General features: G+C 35.5%; 1 protein-coding gene across 1 annotated transcript in view; it reads left to right on the top strand.

The window, feature by feature from the left end:
• The window catches only part of LOC118744098 (microtubule-actin cross-linking factor 1), a 719,134-nt gene that overhangs the window by 552,187 nt on the left and 139,447 nt on the right, over positions 1-27,500 (top strand). The window contains 4 exon segments of the mRNA XM_036476824.1: positions 5,889-6,069; positions 6,137-6,254; positions 6,309-6,538; positions 6,598-6,715. Coding sequence (XP_036332717.1) covers positions 5,889-6,069; positions 6,137-6,254; positions 6,309-6,538; positions 6,598-6,715 — 647 coding nt within the window.

Below are 27,500 nucleotides of genomic sequence, written 5' to 3'. Positions count from 1 at the left end.
GCATGCAAAGCCTCAATGCCACAGAGAGCATGGTCAGGTAAAAAGCAGGTATACTGGTGGAATAACCGAATTGCAGAGCTGCGAAGAGCCTGCCATAGAATTCGGAGACTCGCAACGCGCGCTCGTGGTAGACCTGAGGCGCTGACCAGAGCAGCAGCCTACAAAAGCGCTAAGAAAGCACTTGGGGCCGAGATACGAAGAGTAAACGGAACTGCTAGAAAGCGCTATGTGACGAAGTGGATCGCGATCCCTGGGGCCAGGGATACAAAATAGTGATGAAAAAGTTCCATACATCATCGCAAGCGATGGATGAGGCCCGAGTTATGAATAAAGTGGATACGCTATTTCCCACACACCCACTAAGAGCAGATACAGTGTTCGTCGAAGAGCAAGCCGAGGCACCACTGTTTTCGACAGACGAGCTGAAGCTAGCCCTGCGAAGCATGAAAGCCGGCAAGGCTCCATGCCCAGATGGCATACCAGCGGAGGCAATCAAGTTAGCAGCGAAAACGAGCCCTGATCTCCTGCTTAACATGTACAACAGCTGCCTTAGGGCCCGGGTCTTCCCAAGCCAATGGAAGAAGGCGAGACTGGCGCTTATACCCAAAGGCAAAGGGGATCCAAACTCTCCTTCATCCTACCGGCCACTCTGCATGCTATACACAGCAGGAAAAATGATGGAGTCTGCTCAAAATACGCTTGACGTCAGCCATTGAAAGCGAGGGAGGCCTTTTACCCGTCAACATGGCTTCAGGAAGGGACACTCAACTATAGGAGCAATTGACGAAGTAGTCGAGGCGGTACATAAGGCCGAAGAAGCCTGCCAACAGGCGCGGCCAATAGTGCTGCTAGTCACACTGGACGTCAAGATCGCCTTCAACTCGGCAAGATGGGGCGACATGCTGGAGGCCTTGGAACGGTCATTCAAGGTTCCAACACACTTGCTAGATATGATCCGGGACTACCTCAGAGACCGTTGGCTTTTGTACGACACAACACAAGGTCAGAGAAAGAGACCTATAACCGGCGGAGCGGCACAGGGATCTGTACTTGGCCCGGACCTCTGGAACGCCACGTATGACAGTCTTCTGCGCATGGAAATGCCGGAGAGCGCCTTCCTTGTCGCCTTCGCGGACGACGTGGCCGCCGTCATAACAGCAAGAAACGTCCAGCTATCACAGCTCAAGCTAAACCAGGTCATGCGCAACGTCAGTGGATGGATGAGCGATCACGGCCTGCAATTGGCTACAGCCAAAACAGAGATCGTGCTCCTCACCAGGAAACGGATCGCAACAATTATAAATATGATGGTCGGACCTCAACTCATGACAACTTCTAGGTCTACAAAATACCTAGGGGTGAAGCTTGACAGCAAACTCACATTCTGGGAACACTTCCATGGAGCATGTGAAAAAGCTGCGCAGAGCACGGTGGCTCTAAGCCGGCTGATGGCGAACGTGGGCGGCCCGAAGCCATGCCGCAGGAAGCTTCTGATGACAGCAGTCCAGTCGGTGCTCCCGTACGGGGCAGAAATATGTGCCGACGCATTGAAAGTCAAAAAATACCTGATTCAAATGTCTGCAGTCCAGCGCGGAGGGGCACTACGCATTGCTTCTGCATACCGTACAGTGTCGTTATGTCTGGCGTCATGCCAATTGAGCTACTTGCTTACGAGCGAAAAGAGATTTACAATCTCAGTGCCGAGATAGGTCGAGCAGCTGCCGCGGCAAGGGCGCGCGAGCAACTGATCCAGCAGTGGCAACAAAACTGGAACGCTAGCACAAAAGGTCGATGGACGCACTCCCGACCTTCATAGCCGACCTTCAAACATGGTTGAACAGACCGCATGGGGAAGTCGATTTCTACCTGACGCAATTCCTCACGGGTCATGGTTACTTCCGAGAATGGGAAGGGTGCACTCACCGTTCTGTCACTACTGTGGAAACGTCGAAGATAACGTGTACCATACATTCTTCACCTGTGAACACTTCTTGATTTCGCGCAGAATGTTGGAAGAAAGATACGGAGACATAACTCCGAACAACATCATTGGGTAATGATCTCCAGTGCAGAAAAGTGCGAAGCAGTTGCGAGATACGTGAAATTCGTACTCCGCTGCAAACGAGAGGGCGGTTGTCTACTGAGGACACCCGAATGAAACGCCGATACAAAAGAGCGGCCCCGAGGCTCTAGCAGCGCGCTCCTGCATCTGAAGACATGCAGAATTGCGGTGTCAGATGCGGGATTCTTGCACGGGCGGTGGGAGTTTGGGTTTTAGTGGGTAGCCCAACACGCTTCGGTGGGAGTCCCACACTCGGGGAAGGTAGTATAGAGACTAGCGCCCCCGGGAAGTGCATAAAGCATTTCCCTCTCCTACGAAAAAAAATAAAAATGAAAAATAAAAAAAATTATAATGATAATGATAATGATAATGATAATGATAATGATAATGGTGATGATAGTGATATTGATATTGATAATGATAATGATAATGATAATGATGATAAGGATAAGGATAAAGATATGGATAAGGATAAGGATGAAGATAAAGAAAAGGATAACGATAAAGAGGAGATGGAGATGGAGATGAAGAAAAATATAAATATAAAGATAAAGCGGAGATGAAGATGAATATGATGAAACTGTAGATTATCATCTTCATCTTTATATTAATCCTCATCTTATTTGTATCCTTATCTTTATTTCATCTTCATCTTTATATTTATATTTTTCTTCATCTCCATCTTCTTCATCACCTTCATCTTCCTCTTCTGTTTCATCCTCATCTTCATTTTCATCATCCCCATCTTCATCCTCATATTCATCCTCATCTTCATCTTGCTCATTATCATCATCTTCATTTTCATATTCATCTTCATCTTCGTCTTCATCATCTTCATCTTCACCTTAATCTTCATCTTCATCATCTTCTTCATCTTCATCTTCATCTTCATTATCTTCGTATTCATCTTTATCTTTATCTTTATCTTTAAGTTAGGTTGTCGCGGTCATCTATAAGACACACTTAGGCTCAGGGCCCATTGTTATGCCGCATATTGGGTCAGCAACTCCCAATCCCTCATAAGACCATTTTGAACTTTGAATGAATTTTAGAAGATCCCTGATTTCGACGCATCTAAAGTCCTCCAAGTTGTCGAAGAATTGCCTACCGAGAGTGGAGAGCATTCGTCTAGATAGGGCAGGGTATCGGCACAACAGGTGCAGAATCGTTTCCTCCTCTTCATCTTGACAACTTCTACAGAAGTCATGTAAACGTAGGCCTAGTCGATAGGCGTGCTTGCCAATTAGTTTCCTGTTATGACGGATACCAATAATCCAATATTGGGCTTATTTAGACTCAGTAGTAGCCAGTGCGTTTGGCGCTGAGTACCGGCCATAATTGTTTGGCAGTTTTTAGGTGATTTCGTTCTGCCACCTTCCGTTCGCTGCTTTAGTAAGCCTCTCGGAGATAAGTAGCTTACAAGTTTGCAAGGGTATTCCTATTTCGTCGTTTATATCCTCAAAAGGAAGTGTCGTGCCAAGTCGTGCCAGTTCGTCGACGGAACCCATATCACTTTTGGGCGAAATGACTCAGCCATCTCGTTAAGAGATGCGCGGCATTTCATGGCTACCATGGAGGTTGTCGACTGCTTCGTGAGGGACTTTATTGCCGCCTGGCTGTCAGTGAAAAGATAGATATCAACTTGGGGTATCATATCACACTTTACCAGTTTAGTGGCCCTGTCGCTACAGTAGTCCGGGAGACGAAAGCTGAGGGAGATTCTAAGGTGATGGTAGTATACACCTCTTCCAACCCTTCCCTCGAGCTTTGAGCCATCTGTGTATACATGGATGGACTATCCACTACTTACAACGTCATGCTTCCACTCTTCCCTTGAGGGTAGGAGGGTCGCGAACGCTGTGGCGGGTGCAGTTTCGGGAAGTGCATAGCCCACCAATCCGGGAAGCCCCGGAAACTCCGTTATTATTCTACCGTGACCATTACCGGTATTTGACCACTTATTTAGAATGTTCATTCGAATTGCCGCACCACTTGTGACTTTTTTGGCCTGTAGGTCCACCGGAAGAAAATTCAATAGGGCATACAGTGCCTTGGATGGTGTTGTTCTCATCGCACCAGTTATGAGTGTGGACGCAAGCCTTTGAACCTTGTCCATTTTTTTGAAGTTTACCCCTTTCCCAAGGGTTTTCCACCATACCACTATACCGTGATAGAGAATTGGCCTAACCACCGCCGTGTATTATTTGGGTTCCAGCCCCCATTTTTCCCTATTTTTTTGCCACTGTTGCTTTGCGCACTCTATCTGCAGCGTTGGGCCCCTAGTTTAGTTTCCTATCTACTATGAGACCTAGATATTTGGTCTCTTCCTTTATTGCGAGGCTGTTGCCCTCTAGAGTTATGTTCCCGAGATTAGGTGTCTTGTTCTTCCTAGTGAACAGCACAAGGTCTGTTTTTTCAGGATTCACTCCCAGGCCTGGACTGTTACACCACTGGGATAGTTTGTTGGGGGATCTTTGGATCAGATCTGTCAATGTTGAGATATGTTTACCCGAGATAGCTATTACAATATCGTCGGCGTATGCAATTATCTGACCGCCAATATCTTCAAGTTCCCGAAGAAGGCTGTCTACTTTAGGCTGTCCTTTTTATTACTGATTCGCCTAATCCTACGCTTATTTCTCGACCGATTAACATTCATTCGTTCAATAAATGAGGTTAGTGAATTGCTTACTCCCAGATTTGTCAAATATGAGATAATCGCTGCAGGAGGTACATTGTTGAAAGAACCCTCGATGTCCAGGAAGGCCGCGAGGGTGTATTCGTTGTAATAAAATGATGTTTCGATTGTGTGCACTAAAGAATGGAGTGCTGTTTCGACTGATCTCCCTTTGTTGTAGGCATGTTGGGCTGCCGAAAGTTTTCTGCCCACCTTTTCTCTAGAATTCCCATCTATTAGTCTCTCTAGAGATTTCAACAGACAAAAAATAAAGCTGAAAAAATAACGATTGTTTCCGAGCAAAAAATAAACCCCAAAAAATAACGATTATTTTCTGAGCAAAAAATAAAGCTCAGTAAATAACCGTACGGTCTAAACATTGGCCTCTAGGTCGCCGTGGTCGTTCTTACAGGAGTTAATATCTTTTTTACAATAAAACTACAGATTAAGTTGAGGTTTGTGAAAGGTGCTAGGTGCGTTGCAAAAATTAAATATATCTGCAGAAAATGTGTATTGTCATGCATATGTACATATATAAATCGGCGGAAAGGTTGTTTTCTTCATAAACTCTGAATTATTCATACACAAAATTTAGTAACATCACATATGAAAGCAAAACTATTAATTTTAATTTTTGTTTTTATACCGATTTTTTTCTCTCCTGGAATGATCAAAAAAGTGGACTTAGCACTCTAAGCTGTTGATATGTGTTGGAGGAGTTCCAACACAAAAGTCAATAATTCCACTTGAACTGTTTTTTTTTTTGAGATAATTGAGAAAAATTGGTTGACTATTTTTATATATCTATTGCATTTTAATCGTTGAGTGGGATCATATATGGTCCCTAGAATCTTTGAATATGTAGTTTCAAAATTATGGCGGTTGCAACTTTGGAATCATTGCGTTTTGGTTACAAAAATATGAATTTTTTGCATGAAAACATTGCTTACATTATAATACGAAATTTGGATCAAATCAAAAACCCAAAAAAATAAAAATTGGAATTATTGCGTTTTGTCATGAAACACCTCCTTTCACGAATTATAAAATTTTTTTATATTGTTATTGAAACAATATTTTATATTTTAATTTTTTTTTATATTCATAATTGACACAATATTACCAAATTCGTACGTAATGTTATTATAGCGTAAGCTCAGTCACTCAAGAAACAGAGTTCCGGTCACCACGAGCGAGTTTGTTGTGGGATAAATGGCGTTACGTTTGGATGATGTCATGGGAAAGACAACGGCGCCTACATGATCATATGATGTATTTGAAAGATGTAGAACGAGTAAGAAACTTTAGCTGGGAAGATTGGAGGAAACGAGTAAGATTTAACATATCACACTAAGCGTTTAGACGATAGCTTATAAGATGTTGTCTTTTTCTTTTAGTTCCTTAAGTACATGAACCACAAAAAATCGCGGTTAACAGATTTGTTCCGCAAAATGGATAAGGACAACAATGGACTCATTCCAAGAAATGAATTCATGGACGGGATACTGAACACCAGTATATATTTATAGAAGATATCAATTCAAAAATATTTAATTATTTTTCTTACAGAATTCGATACATCTCGTATGGAGATGAGCGCTGTAGCGGATTTGTTTGATCGGAATGGTGAAGGTCTCATTGACTGGCAAGAATTCATTGCTGCTCTCAGACCTGATTGGCAAGAACGCAAACCAGTAACAGATTCGGATAAAATACATGATGAAGTAAAGCGGCTAGTGATGCTGTGCACTTGCAGGCAAAAGTTCCGTGTATTTCAAGTGGGAGAAGGCAAATATAGGGCAAGTACATAACATTATAAATTCATCTAAGGTAATAAATTTTTAACATCGCAAAATAGTTTGGTGATTCACAAAAACTGCGGCTGGTACGTATTTTACGTAGCACAGTTATGGTTCGAGTCGGAGGCGGTTGGGTTGCTCTTGATGAATTTTTGCAAAAGAATGATCCTTGTAGAGGTAAGTTTTTTGTAGCCAATTACAATAAAATTGAAACAACCTGAAGTATGATTAGTTAGAGTTTTGATATACACATACTTACATGAAATACGAACTGTTTTGAACACTAAAAAATTTAAGGGTAAAGTTGTGAAAAATGCATTAGTTTTTTTTAATGCATAGCATTTTAATGTTAATTTAAAAAATTAATGTATTTATTTTTGAAATTTAATATAAATGAAAATTTCAGTACATTAATTCCGAGGAAATAGGGCTATTTTGCATTAACATTCAAATTTGTATATTAATGCTTTGCAAATCTATTAACTAATTTTATTTTCAAGTAAAACTTCTTTGTTGACGTTGGGGGTAGAATTTTGAGGTCAAAAAAGAATGTGGCGGGAGTTAAGGCTGGTTTTCACTGCATCAGAGTAAATGCACTTTGTCGTCAAATAGGTAAGAAACACATTGTCAAATGGAACTAATCAACGGTTGATTGATTGTCTTAGTTCAGAATAGGTCGTCAGTCGTGTACATTGCTTCGGAGTTGGCTATCTGTCCGTTTTTGGCCCATCAAATTTACTCAGACAAGATAGAATCAATTCAAAAACAATTTCTACTTTTTGCTTTAAGATATTTTGGTTGGGATTCTCAATATAACCTTCCGACTTATGCGAGCCCATTAAAACTTATTAATCTTCCTACAATTGCCAGTCGCAGGCAAATGCTTGGTAGAATTTTTATAGTTAAATTACTGGCAGGCTCAATTTCAAGTCCGCTTCTTCTGGGTGAAGTTAGCCTTAATGTTCCCTCCCGGGTATCAAGACAAATTGTGTCCTTTATTTCTGAAAGCCTGTAAAATTAATTTTGAATTGCACGATCCACTCCGTTGCTTATGCCAAGATTTTAACTCTCATTCCAACTTGTTTGATATATATGATACGCTTTTCAGTATTAAGAAAGCGGTACTCTCCTCTCTCAATAAATGAATTATTAACATAAAGACCTAAAATCAGCTGATGAATTTAGTTCTGTAGCTGAACAGTTTTAGATCTCGACACTCAACAAACTCCTGACTCGGCGCAAAAATTGGAAGTACTAGTTCCATACGTCATGCGGACCCTCTTACGGATGGGCGGGAATGGAGGGTAAAAACTGTTGGGATTATTATTATTATAATAAAATCGGTATGCATCTACAATCAACATAAAAATATACAAAAGCAAACTAAGTTGCAAGCACATTGTTTTTATTTTCATAAAACATCCAACAATGTTTACAAGAATTTTTCTACAAATAAACATAATAGAATGAAGTTGGAAAAACTGTTAGTATTCGAAGTCCTTCCAAAAGAGGTTAATTATACATCACTAGAAAAAAAATTATTGGATTTTAGTATTGCAAACGATTAAAATTACTAAAAACTATAATGCATTAAAATTTATTTATTAGCATTCGTTTGGATAATTTAATGAAAATAAATTTCATTAGCATTATATTTTTCAGAATCAATGCATTGAAATTTTTATTTACATTAATTTTCAGAAATTATTGCATTAATTTTTTACATTAGCATTATTGCTTTAAGTACCATTAATGCATTAAAAAATTTATGAATTTTTCACAACTCTGCTTTAGGGTGATTGTAAGAGCATTGAAGATATTTGGTAGAACTTGGAGTGATTTCACCAATCCATAGTTATGATTTGATTTTTGGAAAGATACATATTATGTTGTTAGATGTGTTGTTTAATATTTCCTCCAATACCGCCAATTATTTTCAATGCGGTGATAGTCATTATATGTATATATAATTATATATATATATTATACATGTATTATACATATACACATATATTATTATAAATTATATATTCATTCTTCTAGAACCTTTTCGAAAACCTACCTGAAAATCGAAAATGTTATCGTTTTCAAAATCTGCTCTTGCCACGATTTTGAACTTCACGTATTCTAACTCGGTATTTTTTTGTTTCTGGATAAAACGCAGATACATTTTTATTTATTTCATTATTATTCAGTTTTACATGGAATAATAAGTATTGAAGTGAAGAAATAAATTGTTAATAAGCCACAATAACATTGACAAATACTTGTATGCTTAGGAAGAGCCTGCCTGAAACTATACAAGAAAGCAAATGCATGTGTAGAATTGACAACTTTTTATCCTATTCCTTATTGGCCGTTCGTTTCAAACAATATTGTATATTTTTCGAGCTCAAGGCCACATGAAAATCAAAACACAATTTTTGATTTTGCATTCGTTTTTATTTGCCGATATTCGACTTCAGTCTGAAGTCATCATCAGCACTGAAAAAATACATTCAGCGAAAACCAATATTTAAACCAAGGTTCATAGAATAGAAGGTTACGACATGGTGCTGTCAAAAATTTGTTTTCCTCCAATGACGTAGTTGCGAAGTCGGATCTGATTGGCTGAAATATTTTACGAAGAAGGACAGTACACAAAACACAGAAACTGTAACTATTGCCGTATATATTAGGAATCCTTATCAAATGGGCATTTTTGATATAAAATCGTAGCAAAGGTTATTGTAACCACGTAAAATGTTATAACTTCACGTGAAGCTGGATTTACATAATAATATTCGTACAATAGTGACAAATGAAATGTAAATCTAATGCTTATTGAAATTTCCTGGTGATTTTATTCTTGAAAGTGAGCAGGACGCACTCGCGCGTTTTTATATAAAAAGCGTTCATAACATTGGCAAAATTTCGCTTCCGAAATTGCAATTCATCTTTAGACATACGGTAAAACCTAAAGTTACCTTTTTCAGCGTAATTTCTGCAATCAAAAATAGCGCACTTAAATTTGTAATAATTTAAATAAACTCAAAGACGCAGAAAAATGCACAAACTTCAACGCAAATTGTGGAACGGTAAATATCAGGATTACACATATTTGAAATAAAACGTGATGTATTTTTGAATAAAATAGTGTATTTTTGTAAGATAATTTTTTAGGAATCTGGCAACTCCAAAAATTGAGCCATCTACGTCATGGCTGATGTCGTAACCTTGTATTCTATGAACTTTGATTTAAATAGGCAAATTTGGAGACAATAGAAAACATCAACATGAGAATGTAAACAATTCAAAATACAGTAATTGTAAACAAAAATCCACGAACAACAATACATAGGAAAACGAAGAGTAAGACATAAATATGTATGCATATCGCTGTAGCTCTCTTTTGTTCTTGCCCGAAGCATATAAGGTACGGAATGGCAGTGGACTGCGAACGAACATATGCCACCTACATGATTCAATAATACGAGGTTAGATAATTATTGACAGCTGCGGTTTGACACTCCCTTACAAAAGGTTGCATTTACGACGGACAGAGAAAGGGCAAGAATGCAATCCCTTGTTGCGAAAATGGTAGTAGAAAAGTACGCAAAGTAGGCCATTAGTAGTGAAATTCCTTTCGTAAATTCGAATGTATTTGCAGGAAATCTGACATTTTAAACGAAATGTTGAACGTAATATTGATATATCTACGTGAATTACGTAATTTATATGCTATTTAGCCGTATAAAAACTGCAAAATGACTCAAAATTAAAATAAGACTACTATGAGATTGATGTAAACATCCAATGCTTATGTTTTCGTCAGTTAAATATGCTTCATATGCATATACAAATAAACATATAGCACAAAAGCTTATACTTTTATTTCACACCAAAGCTACACTGTTTCCATGTAAATTTGCAAAGAAGCAACACGGTGCCGCTGCTAAGGGAGCGGTGCGAGAGAGACAACTGTCAGTTTATCGAACCTTGTATTATTGAATCATGTGACACCTATACTATGAATTGCTGTTGTCTTAGAATTAAGTTGCGATAAACATCCGCGCAATTGTCGGTGTCCGATTTGAAGTTGATCCTTTTTATTGTTAGGGGTGTTCATAATATGTAGCATTTCCAAAGTATAGCGTTTATGGTAATGCTTTTCCTTTTCTAAAATTGTTACGTTGTCAAAGTTTGGATAATGTTCCGTATTCTTACAATGATAAAACAAGGCCGTCTTGTTGTCCGAAGAGTTGTTCCTTAATTTAATATTTGACTTATGAGCGGAAATCCTTGTCTTTAACTTTGATTTAGTTGGCCCCTCATATACCTTATTACATACGTGGGACCCGTCGCCATTGCATGGAATTTTATACACTACGTTGGATTTCTCATAATTCAGAATCTTGTCTTTTGTATTGCTGTAGATTTGTCGTAGTGTGTTATTATATGTAAATGCCATTGTATAATTTTCGTTATCATATATACACGAATTCTTAACCCTTTCGGATATCCCTGGAACATATGTCGATGACTTGTAAATTTTGTTTTCCCCATTTTTATTTGTCCCCTGTGTAGTGGTAGCAACGTAGTAATAACGAATCATTTTGTTTATCAACGACAAGGGGAAGTCATTATATTCCAGAATTCTTTTAATAACACAATATGTTTTGTATGATAAATTTTGTCACTAATCGAGAGGACCCTTCTAATGAAGTTGTTGGCTGTATATAATTATCTTTTTCTCATGTTTGGAGTGAAAGTTAATTAGTCTCCCAGACGCAGTCGGCTTTTTGTACCAGCCAATCGTTAATAAATTATTTCTTCTTATTACTAGAGTGTCAAGATAAGATAACTGTCCATTGTTTTCCTTTTCTATTGTAAATTTAATCGAATTGTTGTAGTTGTTGAGTGTATGTAGCATTATGTCCATATCTTGTGTTTTAATAATGGCAAATAGATTATCAACGTATTTGGTGAGTAAACGCGGTTTGTTGGTGGAGTCCCTTTCAAATTTGGCCAGTAATTCCTCCATTACTATATCCGCTATTATAGGTGAGGGTGGAAACCCATTGACATTCCTGATCGCTTCTCGTAGGTTTTGTCATTGTACTTAAAATAACAGTTCTCCTTAACGCAGAATTTTAGTATTAACAAGAATAGTTCATTCGTCAAAGAAGTGTGGTTTTTAATCTCGTCCCATCTTGAGGCTATGATTTCGATGGCCAGATCCACTGGTATGCTAGGAAATAAGGACACAACATCGAATGACACTAAAATCTCATCATCATATATATAGGAGCCTTTAATCTTGTTTTTGAACTCCATTGCGTCTTTAACATTATATTTGGGGGACTTTGTTAAGTTTTTCAGAATGTTAGTGAGGTATTTACATTAACTAGAGTTCCAGTTACTGTCGAAATTCGACAGTTTTTTTCTAGTTTTAGAAGCCTTGGAGAGGTTTTCTAACTTAACACGTAGCGATACTTATACGGTACAAATTAACTAACCGGAAAATCTTTTGCTAAAACGTAACTAATGTTTTTTTTTTTTTTATCTGAGAAGGTCTTTGGAGGACTTCGGCAGGACTTGGAATTGACCCGATACATTCAAGTTTATCGATAAATTTCGATGATTTGATACATATCGATAGTTCGATGAATTTCAAGAACACTAAAATTCGATAACTCAACAAAATTCGTTAACTCGACCAATTTCGATAACTGTGAAATTCGATTGCTCGATAAATTTCGATAACTCAAAAATGTAAAAGCTTTGGATACCTTTATAAATGTATACTTTTGACATCTCCACATTTTTCGAAAACTATCTAAACATTTTGATAACTCGTTACACTCTGTTAAGACGATTAAATTCGATAAGCAGTAATAAATCAATAAGCTTATATAACCTTGAAATTTCGACAAATCGATAAATTTTGAAAATTCCATAAACTTTGCTTTGTTGAACCAACCAATTTCAGTAGATCAATAATTATCGATAACTCTGTAAGTTGAAAGAACTCCATGCATTACGACTCCTCGATATATTTTGTTAAGTCTATAAATAATGATAATTCAATAAATATCGATAACTTGATACATTTCTTTAAATTGACAAATTTCGTAAATCCCACACGTTTTTATAGCTCGATAACTATCCGTAAATTTGGACAACTAAGTTTCTGTGTCTATAAATTTCGACAACTCAGTAAACATTGACCAGTTTGAATAATTCGATACGTTGCGATAACTCAATAAGCATGGATAAATTTCGATTCCTATCTTTTAACCTAATTCTTATGTATTCCTCATTGTCTCCATTTTCGCCTTTATCTCAATTTTCGTCTTTATCTTCACTTTTGCCTTTTTTTGTCTTCATCGTTATCACTTGTTTCTTCATCTTCATATTTATCTTTATTTCAAATTTGAATTTCAAATACGAAGTAAAACAAAATGCGAAACAGCTTAAATTGGACAGGTTGCAAAAACAACCATACACAAATATGGAAATTTTTAAACGACGATTTTCAACCAATTTCGAAACTATAAAAACTCTCCTCATCTACAGAAAATTACCTTTCCAACGGTATTTTTGGTTTTGAAATCGGTAACTTTACCTTGGTCTTCATCTTTGTTTTTATCTTTCACATCTTTGCTTATATCCTTTTCTTTTTCTATTCACGTAGATGAGATGAGGTGCGCTGACGTGATAAGATGTGACGTGATAGGATGTATGTCATATCCTCTGATGTCATGTCATATGATGTCATACCATATGATGTCATATCATGTGATGCCACGTCATGTAATGCCATGCCATATCATACGATGATATATCATGTGATGTCATGCCATATAATGTGATGTCATATCATATGATATCATGTCACGTGATATCGTATGATGTGATACCATATTATGTGATGTAATGTCATGTGATGTCTCTTCATATCATGTGATATAATGTGATGTGATGTCATTTAATGTGATCACATTCCATGTTCTGATTATTATATGGATAACCCTGTTGATAACTGTGACGATAAAAATAACGATAACAATATCCATAAACATATAGAAAAATACGATTGCAAAATCGATTAATTCATCGATAAATATAACAATCATCAGTATCGATTATTGTACATATCGATAACAATATAAATCAATTATTTAATCGATTATTATACCGATAACAATATCCATTATTGTATCGATAACAATATAGATTGTTTTATTGATTATTATATCGATTACAATAGCTGTTATTTAATCAATAACAGTATCGATAACAACATCGATTATTTTATCGATAGCAATGTCGATTATTATATTGATAAAAATATCGGGTTTTATATCGATAACATCCTTTTCTTCATATTTATCTTTATTTTTGCATATTCCTCTTCACTTTTACCTTAAAGTGTTTAAATTTGCTTTGATCTTCGTTTTTGCCTGTACCTCTAGGCATCTTTGTTTTTGTTTTTCTTCTCAAACCGCTAAACCGCTGAGAACCACCTCCATGTGCATTATTCCCCTTGAATTTGACAATTTACTCCCAATCAACCAACTGCCGCTAAAGAAGTTTACTTCATAAATTCAAGAAATGATCTTACCCTTTTAGTTACCCTAATTCTTACGTATCTGTCATTGTCTCCATTTCCGTCTTTATCTTCACTTTTGCCCTTTTTTTACTTCATCGTTCTCATTTATTTCTTCATCTTTATATTTATCTTTATTTCAAAGCTTAATTTCAAATGTGTAGTGAAACAACAGGCGAAACATGTCAAATTGAACATGATGCAGCAACATCTATACACATTTCGAAAATGTTTAAACAATGGTTTTGGCCGTAAGTTTCAACCAATTGTGAAACCATAAAAATTCTGCTCATCTACGGAAAAATGCCTTTCCAACGGTGTTCTTGGTTTTGAAATCGGTTCGGTAGAATTGCCAAACGAACGGAGACAAAATTTATGTTAGCGTATTAATATATAGATAAGAAATGCACATCTACTAAGAAAACTAGATTTTTACTCCCATTTTCGAACTCCGAACCCAGCAAAGAGCTCTCGATGAAGGTCAACTAGTGATCAGTATTGCCAAGTTTTTTATTTAAAAAAGCACCAAAACACTGAAAATAGCGCAATTTTCCCAAAAAAACACCAAAATGGTGTTGTTGTGTTTAATGGTATTTTTTCATATAAAGCTGTATGTTCAAATATTTTAAGTAGTCACGCAATGTCACTTGTAAATATTTCCAACTATGCGCAGTTAATTAATTTAATTAGCAAAATGTTTTTTTTTTATTCGTATAACAATTTGCAAAACTTTACTTGGTTTCTCTAGCAGCTTTATTTTCATGCAGTTGCTTACTTTTGTACAAATGCGCACACCCAGCTAATTAGCAGAATATTCTGTGAATTCCGTTATAGAGACTGGTGAAAATATTGCGTTTGGATTATCTGGGAGCATATTATCCAGAGGAAAAGATCGGCCAAACACTAACATAGGTGTAAGTCAACGGATAAAGTTTTCCGTACGTTTGGAATGAATAAATGAATGAACAAGATAAATACAATGCCACCATAGAGTCACGTTTTTATTATAAAATTACCTTGAAAAGGGCACCAAAGAACGAAACAAGCGCTGTACTAAAAAATGTTCGCGTAAATTACTTCGAGATAGTTAAAACCTGAAATAATTTGAAATATTTAAAGCTGTGCACTAAATTTTTAAGAATCTAAAAAAAAGCTGAAGTTGCAAACCCACCTTCTTAAATTCTATTCGCGTTGAAAATGCTAGTATGAAAGTAAGTTAAGTTTTTCTTTTTTTCTTATCTAATTATTTGTAAAGATTTTGTTTTGTTTTTACCACCTGAGTAAAACACATCGTTTCTTGGAGCTGAATCCAAATCTAGCCTCACAATTGCTCTAGCACTAGAATTTTGAGATATCCTAACCCCAAAGTGCCAAAAACACGGTTTTTAGCGATATTTGAGGTTATATAATGAAAACATCAAATTATTTGCTCATTTCTAATTAGGGCATCATTTTAGTTTGATGCGATTCGATTTTTCTTTTTCGAGATATACCAGTTTTAATGTGCAGTACTTCGGTATTATGTTATGAAAAAAGCATCCCTTGATTCAAAAAAATTGGGTGCTTTTAGTGTGATAAAACGCTTTTTTTCCAAGTTTTTGGTGCTTTTTGAAAATCAAAAGATGGCAGCACTGCGCAAAAGCATTCACACTAACACAATCACACTTTCAGCTCGCGTTTACTTGTGATAGTGATCACATCTGCTCATATAAACTCCTCGTCATTTGAATTGCACACCCTTTCAATCCTTAGTATTTACAGTTTTCCATATGTTTATTTAAAGCAAATTTTTTTGTAAAAATATAGCATATTCTACGAGTAAATGCAATTTTAAAATTTTTACAAATTAAAACTTAAAAGAAAATTTCTTTTCCATTTCTTGGGCAGCATTTTATATGATTTTTTCGTTTTCTTGGGAGCTGGAAACAGTTCTTAAAAAAGGTCAACATAGGAGTGTGCTATCCTAATGACCTGCAGTGAATAAGTTAGTAATATTTTCAGAAAAATTTCGGATATGCATTCAATTCTAGTGTAATAAAGTGCAAGTTTCAAGTGACTCTAAAATAGCCCTGATTTTTTAATTTTTTTTGAGAGAAAATGCGCAGCACCATCACTAAAAAAATTGTCAAAAATCACCGCTGTTTTACATACACTTGAAACTTGCACTTTATTGTACCCCTTTGTTGAAACTTTTTTAACTCTGTATAAAGTTTTAAAATCGGATGTAATGAATATTAAATAACCAAAATAAAAATGTAAATACTAAGGATTAAAAAGTTTAGCTATTCAAATGACGAGGAGTGTATGTGGCGTACGTTTGTGAGAGTGGGCCTTTTTACTCCAGAATGCGTGTGCAGTGGCTCTCATTGGTATACGTGTATTATTAAGATTCGTTGCCCCCCTTCATGTTTGCCCATGATTTTCCTCTGATCTAGCCCGCGAAGTGGGCTCGCTTGCCCATATCAGCACAGGGATGATAAATGAGTTTTTAATTTTTGTACCAAATGGACAAAAAGAATGTACTAAATCAGCCGAAAACGTATCAAAATTTAGGCCCCTATTGCGAGTGTCGACTGGCAGTAGAATAGAAATTTGTCGATCGAATCGATCATCTTTTGTTTTGCTATTGTGTAACTTGATCGATAAAAATTTGTACTATTGTGAATGGTTGACAGAATTGTAAACAGCTGTTTGTTTGTTTACATTTGTTTCTTGAGTGTTTTATTTACATCATTTTTAAAATAATTGCTTTTATTATAAAATTAAAAAAATGGACACAGTTGAAATATGGTTTAGTGATGAGGAAGATGATGCGGAAGCTAATAGATTAGTAGAGTTAGCTAAAGCAAGGAGGGAATTGCGAGATTCGTCGGATCCCTTGGACTTTGAAGGTGTATGTAACGTGTGAGTTTTATGAATAGAAGTTGCGTTCCCGATGCTTCACAGTTTTTAGGCTTTACATGATTTGCAGGAAAAGCTGTTTTCCTCATTAATAAACTTTATGGAAGTTTAAGAAATACGGTACGGTTAAGTTTTTTTGTACAATGATGTTGGGTTTTTGTGTCCAAACGCGTGACCCGAGTTTAAAAACTTTAACATAACAACATAACAAGTGTATTGAAAGAATTCAACTTTAATTTAAAATAAAGATTTCAAATTTCCGAGCACTAGTCAATTAATAAATTATGCAGTTTTTTTGTATAAACTTTTGATGTTGGTTCTGCGCAAAAACACTGTGGATGGCGTAGCCGGAGTTATATGCACAAGAAATATTGTATATGTATCTTTTCCAATAGAAGCGGAGCTTCCTACCCTACTCTTTCCGGAAATTCCTTTGCCTATGTCTTCAATCTCCTGCATCAGTACGAACAACCGCGCAAGTTGCCTTTTGTTGCTTATAATTTTTGATCTGTAATTCAGACACATACATGCATATGTATATTTCACAATTTTTTACAACTTCCAGTTCAATTGACTTACTTTTTATCCATTATAGTACCACTTTCTTATGTAAATTTTATAAACGCAAACTCCAACGACTAAAAAACAGCAATAGAAGAATGAGCGATTAAAAAGTATTCACAGTCGCCAATTGAGCGACTAAGCGACACTCGCAATAGCATCGCTAATCGATAATCGCTTAATAGTCGTTTATCTACTGCCAGTCGACATTCGCAATAGGGGTGTTAAAAGACTAGACAGACATATGTATATGGGTAATTTCCAAACAAAGTGTTCATGGCAGGTATTTTATATATTTTTTTTAAGATTGATAATCTTATCCTCTAAAATCGTTTACTCACGCGAATACGAAACTGCTTTCATGCTCTTCAGAAATTAATTTTTGTTCCTTTTTTTGCATTTTTGAAAAATATTTTCCAGAATGTAGCATTTGCATATCACCTTTAAACTCATTTATCAGATAAGCCAATGTTGGAGGTTTTTTGCGCCTTCTTCAAGACATTAACGTGACGTTTTTCTTGGGAGGCAGGTTTTTTGTTTAATCTTTCTTCAGCAACAACTTCCCATATATGCCATTTGAACACTTTTGTAGAAACAAGCGAATTAAATAAAAAATCCTTTTCCACCTAAAAGTGACCTTCTGGAAATATTTCACTTTTTTTCTAAAAGTCTAATTTCACGAAAATAATAAATCAAATAAATCATTGAAACCCCTGAAACAATAAATAGGCATTGGTTATTATCTTATTTTTGGTGTTTTTTGTAAAAAAAAAAAAAAAAACTGGGTGACTTTTCGGCCAGTGTGTACTGCACCAAAAATCTGGAAAATATTCGTCCGTGGACTTGGATGCGTAACGTTATAGTACTTGTACATATGCATAGTTTAAAAAGGCCATAAAAACCCTAAGTTTCCATTACAATCAATAATTCAAGTTAATCAACAAAACCATGTTTATTAAGTGCAAGTAACACAAAGAAACAGTTGCTTATATTATAGCAACAACTTTTTGATGATTTTTAAAAGCACATACCTGTATAAAGTAGGAAAATTCAGTCATCCATTTTTATCCACAAGTCGTATTTGTACATAATTTGTCGTATTGCTGTATTTTGACAAAATTGTATAAAAAATGCCAATGTACTTTTGGGACCCAAAATGTATCAAAAAAGTACAATTGTACCATCAATTTCATCACAGATACAGCATAGGCCCGAGTACACTACCTTGAGGAACGCCAGCCTACCTTGAGGTCGAAATATCGATATTAAAAATTAAATAACTAAAACCTGGATTTTATGTATTCTATTTATTTTGCTAAAAAGTGTTTATGTTACAACTTTTCTATAAAACTGCGATAAATGCATTAACATTTTTTTTATCTAAGATTAACAAAGTTGTGGAAACCACCGTATATGATTTGAAATTGTATTGGAATGCATTGGAAAAAAATAATTATTCATAAAGGATTAAAGAGAAAACACATAACATGGGACTTTATATGAGCTTTTGCATATTTTAAGTTATTAAACATGAGTGGTTTTTGTAGTAAAGCTAAATAAATATTATTTGCGAAGATTTTCCGGTAAAAGATTTTAGTGTAGGATGATTTTTGACCTAGTTAGAATTTTTACGGACAATCGAGTTTTATTTTTTAATCCTGGAATAGAAGATCCCAATTTTAGCTCAAAGCGTTGTTTATGATGACAGAATAAGAATACGAAGAAAAAATTGGCGAACAAAGCCATTTGGTTAAACCTTTCCCAAGCGAACCGTACGTGTAATGTGGCCAGTGTTTTGTGTAACGTTGCCAGTGCCCAAATGTTATGAGCAAAAATTGTCAAAAGCCTCAAATTTACAACAATTAGGTAAGCAGATGACCACCTGCTTTAATTGTAGATGACATACTGAAAAGTTAGCAATATTTGCTCACCCGTTCCGCAGAAATTTCAAACTATCTGACACAAGCCATCATTAAACTTTCAAATAGTGTAACGTAGCCAGTGCACATTCGAATGCCCATAACTTTTTAAAACCCAAGGATTTATTAAAACATTTATTTTACAGATACATAGATTTGACCGTGCGTGGTCATGTCACCTAAAAAGGGCAGTTGGTTTTGTGTTATTTAGTGGACAATCGATTTATAATTTAGAAAAAATGTATACGAATGTAACGCAGTCAGTCAAATAATCGACCATAAGAGCGTCGTGGCACACTTTGTCGAATGCTTGTGCCACATCCAGAAAAATTGCAGAGCAGTACTCTCTAAGCTAAAATGCCCTTCTGATTTCATTTGTAATTCGATTAACTTTTTCAAATGTACCATGTTTTTCTCGGAAACAAAATTGGTGTGCTGGTATTAAATTGCGTTCATGGAGATAGGGAGATATCTTTGATAGGAGTATTTTGTCGAATACTTTGGAAAGACAGGGCAGTAAGCTTATTGGTCTGTATGAAGACGGCTGTGATGCGTCTTTTCCAGGAGTGGCTATCAGGATTATCTTCGACCTTTTCCATGATTTCGGAAAGTAACCGAATTTAAGGATAGCGTTGAAAAGCTCAGAAAATATTGCCAGTGCAACATTCGGTAGCACTATTAGCATTTTCTCAGTTATAAAATCAGCACCCGGCGATTTCTTTGGATTAAGCTGCTTTACTATAGCTTTTACTTCTGAAGAGTTCGTCTTGCTAGGTGTGTATACACATTCACACATTCTTTAAATGGTGTGAAAAACACTCGACTCTCTCCAGCTCACTACGAGCCCAGGTACCACTTTGGTTCCTAATTGGCATTTCCGTAGCCACTGGTGGTTTTAGTATTTTAGCGATTTCCATAGAGAGTATCTTTCAGTAGAATTCGGGGAAAGCTTCTTAATGTACCTCTGCAAGTTGCGATCCTCTGCACGTTTGAGTGCTTGTTTCAGTTTTCTACTGGCAGCTTTATACAGTAGCTGTGAGGTTGGTGAGCGATGGCTCTGCCACTGTCTTCTTAGGCGCCGTTTTTCTGCCACAAGTTTTTCTATTTCGGCATTTGTAACTGATGTAGGCATTGGTGCTACTTGGACTTGTTTTGGTGTTGCCAGGCCAGCAGCTGAAGTACGTGTTTCTTTAAAATCTTAAACAAACGAGTCTATATCACCCTCGTGCAGCGTTTAATTTAATGTGAATACTGATGTATGTACTTTTTATATTTAAGCCAGTTGGTGTTACTCGATGTTAGACGAGGTCAATCTCGATGTTTTGGGGTTGTTCATATAGTTTTATTAATATAGGGGAATGATCGGATGATAGTTCAGCTAGTGTTTCTGCTGTTATGTTATTTCTGTCTATGTTTCTTGTAATTGCGAAATCTATTAGGTCTGGTATCTTCTTTATATCGGTGGGCCAGTAAGTAGGTTTCCCAGGAGATGTGACCTCTAGTGTATTGTGCCTGTTTATAATTGTATTGTATAACTGCCGCCCTTTTGGATTAATAAGGCGTGATCCCCAGTACGTATGTCTGGCTATCAAAGAAATCTTTAAAGTCATTTTCAGAAATCAAAAGCATATGTTAGTTGCTTGCAGTCGGGTATTTTTTGGGGGGTCAGATGGCCAATACGTTGGCTGCCCAGTAGAAAAGACGTCAAATCCTCTGTTGTGGATTACTTTTTATAGATTTCTACCCTTTGGTGTAATCAATCTAGATCGATCCCCAGAATGTGTGCTTGGCATTGTAATCTCCTAGTACAATAAACTTACTGCCAAACTTTAGGAAAAAAAAAAGAAAAAAATATATTGTTTTTCTGTTATGTTATGGCGAGGGGGGCAGTATATAGCAGATACAGTAAGGCCACCCAAGTGGTCATCAATGTGTATTGCAGTGTTATGAATGAACTCATCGCTTTGCGATTCTAATTCATAGTGCTTTATTCTGTTACGAATGAGAATAGCTGTTCCACCTCGGGCTTTACCTTGAATGCTTAGTATCATAGAATTTGTACCCGTTAATTTGAAAGTTATTAAATTGCGTAAGGTGGGTTTAAGATACAAGCAAAACGTCTATATGATATCGCTCTAGGAAAATTTCTAGTTCGTTTTTATGCTGGGTTATCCCGTTCGCATTCCAAAAACAAATTTTGAAATTATTCATGGTTTAGCTAAAATGGTTTGAAGTAATAGATTTTGATTTTTAATCAAATCTTGTACCATGATCTGCATTGTCATCATTTGCTCCTGCATAACTTTCATAAAGTTTTTTATAGTAGCTTCAAGGTTACTATTATTTTGACCAAAAAGAGGTTATGTCGGAGGAGTATTTTTGAGCATTTGTGCATATGATGTAAAGTTATTAACAGTCATTGGCTTAGCGGGTTCTGGTATGGGATTTTGCCTAATAGGAATATTTTTGGGGTATTGTTTTCTTTTTCATTGAGATATAAACTGGACAACCTCTATAGTTAGCAGTGTGAATTCCACCGCAGTTACTGCACTTTTTGGATTTTGGGTCCATTTTTGGTTTCACACATTCTTTAGAAGTGTGTAGATCCCCACAGATAACACATATACCAGGTAAAGTGCAGTAGCGACGTGTGTGACCAAATTCCTGGCAGTTATGACATTGAACAGGGCCTTGTGCTTATGGGGTACTTCTACGGAGATTTTACGGTGTAGAAGATATCGCAATTGATATACTTGATGCACTTCCCCTTGCTTCAGATTGTGAAAGTCAGGTTCTAGCTCTATTTTGAACATCGGTTGAGGGATGTTTTCTTTATTTTTAATGTTGAAGACATTGCGCACCTTAAAACCTTCTTCCCTAAGAGCATTTTCTATCTCCAGTGAGTTCAAACTGAACTCGATACCTTTTATAACAATTCTCTGAAAATTCCATGTATGCACCTTGACTTGACGGTCATTTAGTGATTTTTTATATACTTTTATTTGATTATATTTTATTATAATAATAATAAATTTTATTATAATAAATATAAAAATAATAAAATGTTATAAAATTATTAGCACCAATAGCTGACACTACGAAAATACGAATAAGCCACAATACTCGCTAGTGTAATTTTTTAATATTGTACGTTTCAAAAAATAAATAATAAGCATTCAGAATCCAAAAAAACAATACATTTTTAGAACAAAGACGTGTAATGTACAATATTTGACTGAAGTTTTTTTATACGTTTAATGGTTTCCCTTCACAGAGTTCATTTGTGCTTGAATCGCTATTTGAAATGACTCTCGCTTTTTTTTTAAATAGGTGGTAACCATTAGCCGCTGAATCCACAATACGCTGCGTTCCCCTAATTGCAAGGAAAAACAATGTTGTCACCATTAGGCTATTTTAATAACAAAGTTTTACAGATATCTTAAAATTTGTTTTTGTTATTTGTGGCCTTTTAACAATTATATTCAGAATTTTTATGAGCTTGAGGTCGTTTCTAATGAAAAAGTACGTGGAAAACAACAATAATTTACCCATAGGTAGAAGTTATAGCTACTATCACCACATATACTCATCAGACTTCTTCACCGCTGTCACTGGGATATGAACCATTAGAAACGGCCTCAAGCTCAATGGAAATAGTTGAGATCTTAAAATATTTTTTAATATTATTATCTTAAACTAAATGATGGCAAATTTTTATGCATATTTCCCTCCTAAAGGGTGGGGGGGAGCGTTTGAACCTCCCAGGGAAAATGTGAAAACGGCATTTTTGTAATTTTATTGGCACGATTTTATGGTGAATCATGCTTTTATGTTTCTATTAGTGCTGCGCTGTATCGATACCAAAAGTACTCAGAACTCGATTCTCAAAAGGATCGACAGCAGTGATCGGACTTTAAAAACTTATGTGTGGTAGAATCAGGAAAAAAATGCGGTAGATTTCAAAAAAATGTGGTAGATCCTGGATTTGGATCAAGCTTTGAATAAAAATGAAAAAAATTCTACAAGGTTTCACCAAAATTGCAAACTTTTTAATTGAAGTTGCTAAAAATTGCGTTGAGTTTTGGAAATTTTTTCCTTGACAGTGTAAAGCAGGTTCCGTTTATATTAATATATTTTTCGAACATATTTTAAAAGATTTCTGCAACCTTGCGGAGTGCTGCCAGCTTTTCTTTATATCACATAACAACAGCTAATTAGGATTTGCCGATTTTGACAATTCTCAAGTAAAATTAAACAACCTTAGATGCACTTAAATTTGCTAATAGTTTCACAAAAATCGCGGTTTTTTAACATTTTCTCTATTAATTCTCTTTATAAATCATATATTTTGCAATTTAACACAATAAAACCACGTTTCTTACCGAAAAATTTATTACCGAGAAAATTGACTATTTTACAGTTTATTTTATTCGGCTTTGTTTACTTTTACTTAAGAAATTTTTGTCGTTGCCGGGAATGCGGAATCTTGTTTTATATCTTTCTTGTTACCATATAGTGTTTAGTATTGGACCATTTTTGCTCTTAAAATTACGCGAATTATGTCAAGCAAAAATAAAACTACTCAAAAACGCAAATATGTGGTAGATTTCAGACCTTGAGTGGTAGATGTGGTAGATGCTCCAAAAAGTGGCAGATCTACCACAATGTGGTAGAATTCCGATCACTGATCGACAACACCCGATTTTTTAAAGTATCGATACTGAGTACTCCAAAGAAGAAAAGTACTCAGTACTGAAAAAAGGAACCCGAAAGTACTCAGAACATAAAAGAACTCGAAAGTATTCAGTACTTAAAAATACTCTGTTCCAATAATCGCTTACATACATATACTCAGGATCGATTGTACTCAATTTGCATATAATTACTTGATATTACTGGGGAACATTCCCTTAATTACATACCTGTTTTGGGTAGTTCGAATGGGCCTAATGTCCGAAAATATGCTCTCGAAAAGAGACTAGTAAAATTGAAATGTTGATACTGAACGATTTACGCGTGGTCATGGGTTGGAACTTGATATCAAGGGGTTTCCGAGGTTGCTAATTAGGAATCTGAAGTCAGTTTTTCAAAATTCAAAACGGCGGATCCAAAATGGCGATTAATATATTTTTTTTAATTATTGGATTTGTTCGAGAACCGGCACTCGATAGCTTTTGGGTTCGCCGATTACGAATCTGAAGTCAATTTTTTTAAATTCAAAATGGCGGATCCAACATGGCGATCAAATTAAAAAAAATTACTAAAATTAAAACGTTGATACTGAACGTTTTAAGCATTGTCAAGGGTTGAAACTCGTTTCCAGTGGGTTTCTGGGGTTGCTGATTGTGAATCTCTTGTCAGATCCAAAATGGCGACCAACTTAAAAAAAAAAAAATGATTGGATTTGTTTGAAACTCTTAACCGCCATTTTGAATTTTGAAAATCTGACAACAGATTTGTAAAAGTAACCCCAGAAACCCTCGGGAAACGAGTTTCAACCCATGAAAATACTTAAAACGTTCAGTATCAACGTTTTAATTTTAGTAATTTTTTTTTAATTTGATCGCCATGTTGGATCCGCCATTTTGAATTTAAAAAAATTGACTTCAGATTCGTAATCGGCGAACCCAAAAGCTATCGAGTGCAGGTTTTCAAACAAATCCAATAATTAAAAAAAAATAATAATAATCGGCTTTTTGGATCCGCCATTTTGAATTTTGAAAAGCTGACTTCAGATTCCTAATTAGCAACCGCAGAAACCCCCTCCTGCCCACGACAACGCGTAAATCGGTCAGTATCAACTTTTTAATTTTACTAATGTCTTTCCGAGAGAATATTTTCGGGAACTATGCCCATTCTAACTGTCCAAAACAGGTTCGTAATAAAGGGAATGTTCCCCTATAATACCAGAGTAATTATATGTATATATAACCACATTTTTAGCTGCATTTTAACATGTCACAAAAATAAAAAAATTGGGAACATCAGCGTTAAAAAAAAAGAATGACCACGGCGACCTCTAAAAAATTTTTTCAAAATAAAAAAATACGTGCCTCTTTTTTCATCACAAATAACAATATTCTGATGTAGCGGTTATGAATTTCCAAAAAGATGGTTTTTATGAATCATGTGTATATTTGAAGAAAATACTCAGTACTCTGAAAAATACCTGATCCTTAAAAGTAACGATTCCAAAGAACTCGATCCTCAAAAGTACTCGATACTTCCCAACACTAGTTTCTATTAATACCAATATAATCTTTCTCGTAATAAAATATTATTCTTAAGATTTATGCTTTTCCCCTGATAAAATTACAAAGAAGCCAATAAAATCACAAAACGAATTTTTTACACTTTCCAACTTACGATAATATATTCAAGGTCTTAAATCAAACTTCTCCTTCAAGTGTTCCTGCTTATTTTCCGGTATTATTATTACCCCTATTGTGAGTGTCAACTAATAGTAGATAATGACTATTAGTCGATTATCCATGGTATTTTCAATGCCGTTCAATATGTGAGTGTGAATAGTTTTTATTCGCTCATCCTTATAGAAACCAGCAGTTGTTGCTACTAAAAACTATTCACAGCCGCTAATTTAACGAGGAATTGAAATTCACAAATCCATGGAAAAGTGTAACCTACCTTTTTATGTATCTAAAAATTAAAAAAAAATCGGTACTATTTTTCCATTGGTATTATAAAATCTATTATATTTTAAGACGCACACCAAAATATTTCTGAAAATTTTTAAGATTTACGTGAGCTGGGCGTTGGAGTTTTTTATGAATAAAAATTGTTTCTTAAAGATTTTTTTTAAATCTCCTCAAATGACAAAACGGTTTAAGCTTAATAAATTTGCATAAAAGTATTTAAAAAAAATGTTTGAACGGAATCGTAATGAGAATTTTGATGCTGTTTTTTAACTTTTTTCAAAGATTGGTATAAGAAAAACTTGAATAACTGAACCTATACTCCTCCGATTTAGACTTAAGAGGTGTCATTGGAAAGGTATTTTCTCACCCTTTTTATTTCTTTACTAATCAACTCATTCAAAGGATGAGAGAGAAAGGTAGGATGAACGAACGTCAGTCAAAGTTAAATTAAGATGTGTTGGTTTTTGAAAAAAAAAATTGGAACACGAATGACTTTTTTTTCGGGCAGAAATAAAAACAGTGTGAAAATACCTTTCTACTGAGACCCCATAAATCTAAATCAGAATAGTTTCGGCTCAGTTATTCAAGTTTTTCGTAAATCAATCTTTGAAAAAGTAAAAATACAGCATCAAAAATCTCATTCTTATGATTCCGTTGAAAAGGTTTAAAAACATTTGTATGCAGATTTTTTAAATTTAATCTGTTTTATCATCTGATGGGACTTTTTTCAGAAAGTTCTTTAAGAAACTATTTTTATTCATAAAAAACTCCAGGAGGTATTTTCAAATCGGTCCAGCTCACTTGAATCTTAACATTTTTCCGAAATATTTTGGTGGACGTCTTGAAATATAATAGGTTTTATAATTCAAATGGAAAAATAGTACCGATTTTTTTTTGAATGGGGAGTGATGCAGTCTAATGTACATATATATGGATGAGCTCATTTTGTTGCGTGTGGTTTTGATATTCGTAGCACGGTTTTAGGCATATGTTTAATAGGTTATTAATTCGTGTTCGATTCTAAATTAAAGGCAAAGGGTGAGAAAATTTTGTGTTCGTTTCTTAAAATTTCACACTCTTGAAAGGCAAAAAATGCACATTTTCTGCCCTGTGAAGAGGGTTGTTTAAAACGACAATGTGTGAGCAAAACAAGGACAAGAAGAACCCCTTACAGGGTTGAGTGTAACGTCAGACACATTTTGCACCGGGCAAAGGCAACATTTTTTTGGAAGAAACGAAATCACCATTGAATTGCTTGCCACTAATGTGTGGTACCATCACATAACCCCAAGTCACCTATACAGTGAAAAAAGCCAATTTTTTTACTTGGGGTT

The sequence above is a fragment of the Rhagoletis pomonella genome, unplaced genomic scaffold (assembly GCF_013731165.1).
Source record: "Rhagoletis pomonella isolate Grant_MI unplaced genomic scaffold, Rhpom_1.0 Rhpom_scaffold_00008, whole genome shotgun sequence".
NCBI classification, from domain to species: Eukaryota; Metazoa; Arthropoda; class Insecta; order Diptera; family Tephritidae; genus Rhagoletis; species Rhagoletis pomonella.
The sequence above is the reverse complement of the archived record's forward strand: the minus strand, read 5'-3'. Positions and strand labels throughout refer to the sequence as shown.